We start from the raw sequence: 7,473 nt of genomic DNA, 5'->3' as shown, positions 1-7,473 counted from the left end.
GCTGAGCCTGCGCGTCCGGAGCCTGTGCTCCGCGATGGGAGGGGCCACAGCAGTGAGAGGCCCGCGTAGAAAAAAAAAAAAAAAAAAAAAAAAAAAAAAAAAAAAGAAATAAAGGGAATCCAAATTGGAAAAAAGTAAAACTGCCACTGATTGCAGATAACATGATACTATACGTAGAAAATCCTAAACATGATACCAGAAAACTACTGGAGCTCATCGATGAAATTGGTAAAGTTGCAGGATACAAAATAAATACAGAGAAATCTGTTGCATTTCTGTACACTAACAATGAATGGTCAGAAAGCGAAATAAAAGAAACAATCCCACTTACCATCACAACAAAAAGAATAAAATACCTAGGAATAAACCTACCTAAGAAGGCAAAGGACCTGTACTCTGAAAACTATGACACTGATGAAAGAAACTGAAGATGACACAAACAGTTGGAAAGATATACCATGTTCTTGGATTGGAAGAATCAATAGTGTCAAAATGACTATACTACCCAAGGCAATCTACAGATTCAGTGCAATCCCTGTCAGATTACCAATGGTATTTTTCATAGGACTAGAACAAAAACATTTAAAATTTGTATAGACACACAACAGACCCCAAATAGCCAGAGCAATCTTTTTTTAAATTTTTTAATTTATTCATTTATTTAATTTTTGGCTGCATTGGGTATTCGCTGCTGCACCTGGGTTTTCTCTAGTTGCTGAGAGCGGGGACTACTCTTCATTGTGGTGCGCAGGCTTCTCTTTGCGGTGGCTTCTCTTGTTGCAGAGAACAGGCTCTAGGCACATGGGCTTCAGTAGTTGTGGCTCGTGGGCTCTAGAGCCAAGGCTCAGTAGTTGTGGCGCACGGGCTTAGTTGCTCCACGGCATGTGGGATGTTCCCGGACCAGGGCTCGAACCTGTGTCCCCTGCATTGGCAGGAGGATTCTTAGCCACTGCACCACCAGGGAAGCCCCAAAGCAATCTTGAGAAAGATAAACAGAGCTGGAGGAATCAGGCTCCCAGACTTCTGACTATACTACAAAGCTACAGTCATCAAAACAGTATGGTACTGGCACAAAAACAGAAATATAGATCAAGAGAACAGGATAGAAAGTCCAGAAACAAACCCACACAACTATAGTCAATTAATCTACAACAGAGGAGGCAAGACTGTATAATGGAGAAAAGACAATCTCTTCGAGAAATGGTGCTGGGGAAACTGGACAGCTACATGTAGAAAAATGAAATTAGAACATTCTTTAACACCATACACAAAAATAAACTCAAAATGGAATAAAGACCTAAATCTAAGACCAGATATTATAAAACTCTTAGAGGAAGATAGAGGCAGAACTCTTTGACATAAATTGCAGCAATATCTTTTTCATTCCGTCTCCTACAATAATGGAAATGAAATGAAAAATAAACAAATGGGACCTAATTAAGCTCAAAAGATTTTGCACAGCAAAGGAAACCATAAACAGAACAAAAGGACAACCCACAGAATGGGAGAAAATATTTGCAAACAATGCGACCAACAAGGGATTAATCTCCAAAATTTACAAACAGCCTATGCGGTTCAATATTGAAAAAAACAAACAACCCAATCATAAAATGTGCACCTAAACAGACATTTCTCCAAAGACATACAGATGGCCAGGAAACACATGAAAAGGGGCTCAAGATCTCTAATTAGAGAAATGCAAACCAAGACTACAATGAGATATCACCTCACACCCATCAGAATGGCCATTATCAAAAAGTCTACAAACAATAAATGCTGGAGAGGGTGTGGAGAAAAGGGAACCCTCCTACACTGTTGGTGGGAATGTAAATTGGTACAGCCACTATGGAGAACAGTATGGATGTTCCTTAAGAAACTGAAAACAGAGCTATGATCCAGCAATATGATCCAGCAATCCCACTCCTGGGCATATATCCAGGGAAAAATGGTTGGAAAGGATACATGCACCCCACTGTTCATCGCAGCGCCGTTTACAATAGCCAAGACATGGAAACATTCATCTGTGCATTGACAGATGAATGGATAAAGAAGGTATGGTACATATGTACAGTGGAATATTACTCGGCCATTAAAAAGAATGAAATAATACCATTTGCAGCAACACAGATGGACCTGGAGATTATCATACTAAGTGAAGTGAGTCAAAGAAAGACAAATATCATATGATATCGCTTATATGCGGAATCCAGAAAAAATGATACAAACTTATTTACAAAGCAGAGACAGACTCACAGATTTAGTGAATGAACTTATGGTTACCAGAGGGCAAGTATGGAGGAGAGGGATAGATTGGGAATTTGGGATTGACTGGTACACATTGCTGTATTTAAAATAGATAACAAGGACCTACTGTGTAACACAGGGAAGGAACTCTGCTCAATACTCTGTAATAACCTAAATGGGAAAAGAATTTGAAAAAGAATAGGTACATGTATATGTATAACTGAATCACTCTCTGTACACCTGAAACTAACACAACATTGTTAATCAACTATACTCTAAATTTAAAAAAAAAATCTCTCCAGGTATTCTCATAGCTAGGTGTCTTAGCAGAGTTGACACACTTGACAGACTTGTAGTCAGAATTCCTATATCTGGAATGTGAAGACCAGTAAATACTTCCTTCTTCCTCTCTCTTCCCCCAGGCCTATATGGAATATTGCTTTTGTCTGGGTATGTTATACAACGTGCTGTCACATCCTGACTTTGTACTTCCAGAGGCTATCCTTGCACAAGATAAAATGATGCAACCAGTTAAAGAATAATGTGGAATCTTGCAATTAGCTATTTCTTGGATTCCCTAGATAACTAGCAGAAGAGAGATTTTAAGCTCTTAAGCCTATCTTCGTGAAATAAAGACTTCATTCCTAGATATGCAGGAAAAAGTGAAACCGGGGAAACAAAATCAACTCAAATGTCCAAGCATAATGTTAATTAAAAATTCCTCAGCCATCACTTAAAAAAAATAGTAAAAGCTTTGGGTTTAAGGAACAATGGCAAAGGGTAGGAAAAAGGCCAATTAAAATTGCTATAACTCAACAGAAATTGTTACTTTCTTGATTTGTTTTTATTACTCATAACTACGAAAGAAAACAGGTCATATACCATAATTGTGTCTACATTAAAAATTTTTTTATAAAATTCTTCTATTTGTTTCCTAAGTCTTGTTGAGAATCGTTAACTCAATATCATAATATTAATTCTATAGCTCCCAGATTTTAAAAGTGTCAGGAATTCCATTAATCATGATTAAAATTGTCATCTTGTAATGCCCCAAGAAATTAGTCCCTTTTGAAGAAAGACATTAAAATACAAGTAGTTTAGCTTGTAATTTTGCCTAGTCATTCTGTTTGTGTAAGGTCTGAATTGCTTTAAGGTAACTCATATAAGGCAACTGGCTACTAATCAATGCCTTTCTTTTCATTTGAAGTGTTTCCTTCAGGGAAATTGTGGTGAGTTTACTATCCCATCAAGTGTTACTCCAGAACTTATATGATATCTTGTTAGAAGAGTTTGTCAAAGGCCCCTCTCCTGGGGATGAGAAGATCCAAGTGTCAGAAACCAAGCTGGCTGGCTTCCTCAGATACATCTCCATGCAGAACTTGGCCGTCATCTTTGACCTGCTGTTGGACTCCTACAGGACGGCCAGAGAGTTTGACACCAGCCCTGGGTTGAAGTGCCTGCTGAAGAAAGTGTCTGGCATCGGGGGCGCTGCCAACCTCTACCGCCAGTCTGCCATGAGTTTTAACATTTATTTCCATGCACTGGTCTGTGCTGTTCTCAGCAACCAAGAAACCATCACCGCTGAGCAAGTTAAGAAGGTCCTTTTTGAGGACGATGAGAGGAGCACAGATTCCTCCCAGCAGTGTTCATCAGAAGATGAAGACATTTTTGAGGAGACCGCCCAGGTGAGCCCCCCTAGAGGCAAGGAGAAGAGGCAGTGGAGGGCTCGGATGCCCTCCCTCAGTGTCCAGCCCATCAGCAACGCGGACTGGGTGTGGCTGGTCAAGAGGCTTCACAAGCTGTGCATGGAGCTGTGTAATAACTACATCCAGATGCACTTGGACCTGGAAAACAGTATGGAGGAGGCACCGATCTTCAAGAGCGACCCTTTCTTCATCCTCCCCTCCTTCCAGTCGGGGTCATCCACCCCGTCCACTGGGGGCTTCTCGGGGAAAGACACACCTTCCGAGGATGACCGCAGTCAGACCCGCGATCACGCGGGCGAGCCGCCGAGCCTGAGGGGGACCAGCGGGGAAATGCTGCTGCTGCCCCCGAGCCCCAAGGTGCAGAAGAGGGACCCCAGCCGCAAGAAGGAGTGGTGGGAGGACGCCGGCAACAAAATCTACACCGCGGCAGCCGACAGGACCATCTCAAAGCTGATGACCGAGTACAAGAAGAGGAAACAACAGCATAACCTGCCCACCTTCCCCAAAGAGGTCAAGGTGGAGAAGAAGGGAGAGCCACTGGGGCCCAGGGGCCAAGGCTCCCCGCTGCTCCAGCGGCCCCAGCACCTGATGGACCAGGGGCAGATGCGGCACTCCTTCAGCGCTGGCCCCGAGCTGCTGCGCCAGGAGAAGAGGCCCCGCTCGGGCTCCACCGGCAGCTCCCGGAGTGTCTCCGCAAGGGACGCCGAAGCCCAGATCCAGGTGGGTACCCGCCCCCCGCCGGAGGATGCAAGGGTCCACAGCCGGCCATGCAGGAGGGAAGCTGGGTGCCAGTGACACACCTGTGCCCCTCAGGGAGCACTCAGACACGTTATGATCCTCCACAGTCAGGGGACTGCCTGCCCCTAAGACATAGGATCCATCAGTATATCCTTGTGAAACTGAAATTGTATTCTCATATAATTTCAGGAATTGTTTTTATGGGTTATAACAGATACTACTGAGAATTAGGAACCCAACTGTGTAAATAAGATGACGCCAAAGCTTGGAAAATGGATGGACTTAAACCCAGGACTCAATGCCAGTTAATCATTTGAAGATAGCCCTGAAGCAATTCTGTAGTTATGAAGAATTATGTAAAGGGAAAAGGCAACGTGCATATTATGTGGTTATTCCAATGAATTGTTTTCCTAGCCCGTCCTGAGCACATAAAAATTCTCATTTTCAGAGTGTTCCTATTCCTTTATATAATTAATATTTGCAATTCTATGGTACCTCCCAAAAATGAGCTTGAGAAGTAAAGAAGAGGGGCACTGTTTCATTCAATTTAAGAAAAGATGAGATGGGAAAAGATAGAAGGATCTGAACTCATGGAGAGCCCTTTAAAAGTCATCTGGATGTTTATTTTAAGTTGTAGATTCCTGTTGCAGGCATAGTAAGATAGGAGCTCTTGGGCCCTAGGATTCTATGGACCTATACAGGAATGTAATTTCTTAGAATGAACATAAATTTGGAATTACTATGAATCTTGCAAGATACTCTTTTCCTCTGATGTATCTTGAACATAGAACTAAACTTCATAGTTCAGAATCCACAGAAATCATCTTAGACTGTATTTGTAAAAGTATCCAGTCAAACTGAGATGTAAGGTTATTCTTTAACAGATGGCCTTCTTGACAAATAACAAATCTTTATTGCTTTTTCATGTCTTGGAGATTTGCTTATGATTTCAAAAGTTACCCTAAATTAAGGTAGACCTATTCCAAGTTTTCTAGACATTAGAGAGACTGCTGATTAAAAATGTCATATGGCCTATGAAAATCTCATCATGAGAAGGTAAGAGAGTTTTTAAAAATCTGAGGAGTAAGATTTTTGTATTTTGTAAAAGCTGGAAATAATGTATTCCTAATGTGAAATTAGTCTCTGCTACTCCTTATATATATATATATATATATATAAATCTATGAACTTAAATTGATGTTTTATTATAAGTGCATTAAATTAGTAAAGACTACATTTATTGAAGCCTAAAGCCTGAGAAAACTCATTTGCGTATTAGCCACACTTAAGAGTACAAATGAAACTGCTGGAGAAAACTGCTAATTCTCTTAATCCCTTTCTCTTAGGCATGGACCAACATGGTGCTAACAGTTCTCAATCAGATTCAGATCCTTCCGGACCAGACCTTCACAGCGCTCCAGCCAGCAGTGTTCCCATGCATCAGCCAGCTGACCTGTCATGTGACTGACATCAGAGTTCGCCAGGCTGTGAGAGAATGGCTTGGCAGAGTGGGCCGTGTCTATGACATCATTGTGTAGAAGACTCACATTCCATTCCCAAGGAAATACACTAGGAGGGTTTAGAGTATGTCTGCCAATCCAGCTGATAGCATTTTCCCCACCACCAGCCCCCGTGACTCAGAGAACACCCAGTTGCTCCCTAACTAATCAGCATTGGGGCCATTCTGGATACTAAGGTTGTATCTGGATGACACAAGTGAAACTCTAAATTTGTACATAATTTCAGAAGACTCTACATTCCTTGACACATTTCTAAATCTTATTTCCCAATGCTTTTGCCTGCAATATTATCCCCAAATGAGTCACTTTCAAGGGCCACTCCTTTGAAAACATTACATTGATCCATCATTTTATTTATTTATTTATTTTGGCTGCACCAGGTCTTAGTTGCAGCATGCCTGCAGGATCTAGTTCCCCGACCAGGGATTGAACCCGGGCGATCCATCATTTTAAAAAATGCAATAGCTAAAGAAATGTCTGCTGGTAAGTCAAGCTGATGTACACACAGACATGATTACCAGACATGATTAACTGGAGGAAGATTTATATTAAGATTATGAGTTTGGCAGGGAAGAAAACAGTTGGAAAAATGTATTCTTGGGTGTCATAATCAAGAAAGGGATGACTTACTTCCTCTTTAAAATATTCCAGAACATTTCAAAATTGTTCCTAAATTGTCAAGATTTTCTGGTTGGTATTTGCCAACTTCCTCATGTAAGGTACTATTGTGCCTTCACTTCCCTACTTCTAAAGGAAGGAAATTCTTTCATGGCAGGACTTTAAGTCTGTGGCATGGCAGCCTTTGACACACAGTACTCAGTGGTATTGGCCGATACAGGTAGTGCCAAATGACTTAAGACCGGCCACCCTGACTGTCCCAATAGTCTTTGCTTTTGTTCCCAACACAAAAATGAAAAGGGAAAGAAAACATGGTGCCTTAGTTCCTTGTTGCACACACATTTCCATGCTCCACAGTTATCAGAACATAAGGTATAACATTTTGTCTTTAAGAAAACAAAACAACTCATTTTATATCAACACCCTTGGAAGAAAGAAACTCAAGAATTCACCATCCAATGAACAGACTTCTCAGGGAAGGGAGCAGGAAGTGTGGGGTTAGGGAGACAGCTGGAAGGGGTGGGAAAGGAGGTGATGATGAAATCATTTTAAATCTGAAAATATTAGATAACAATCGTATGAAATTATGGTATCGTTCATACATACTCTAGTCTCAGAAGAAAATAAAACTACAGGAGAAAAGGACA

At 41.3% G+C, this 7,473-nt stretch overlaps 1 protein-coding gene across 1 annotated transcript in view; it reads left to right on the top strand.

The window, feature by feature from the left end:
• Nucleotides 1–6,226, top strand: part of ARFGEF3 (ARFGEF family member 3) — a 182,169-nt gene extending 175,943 nt beyond the window's left edge. Inside the window, exons 33-34 of the mRNA XM_007467600.1 lie at nt 3,452–4,670; nt 6,035–6,226. Coding sequence (XP_007467662.1) covers nt 3,452–4,670; nt 6,035–6,226 — 1,411 coding nt within the window. The remainder of the gene's footprint in view (nt 1–3,451; nt 4,671–6,034) is intronic.
• The last annotated feature ends 1,247 nt before the right edge of the window (nt 6,227–7,473 follow it).

The sequence above is a fragment of the Lipotes vexillifer genome, unplaced genomic scaffold (assembly GCF_000442215.2).
Source record: "Lipotes vexillifer unplaced genomic scaffold, Lipotes_vexillifer_v1.1 scaffold569, whole genome shotgun sequence".
Classification (NCBI taxonomy): Eukaryota; Metazoa; Chordata; class Mammalia; order Artiodactyla; family Lipotidae; genus Lipotes; species Lipotes vexillifer.
The sequence above is the reverse complement of the archived record's forward strand: the minus strand, read 5'-3'. Positions and strand labels throughout refer to the sequence as shown.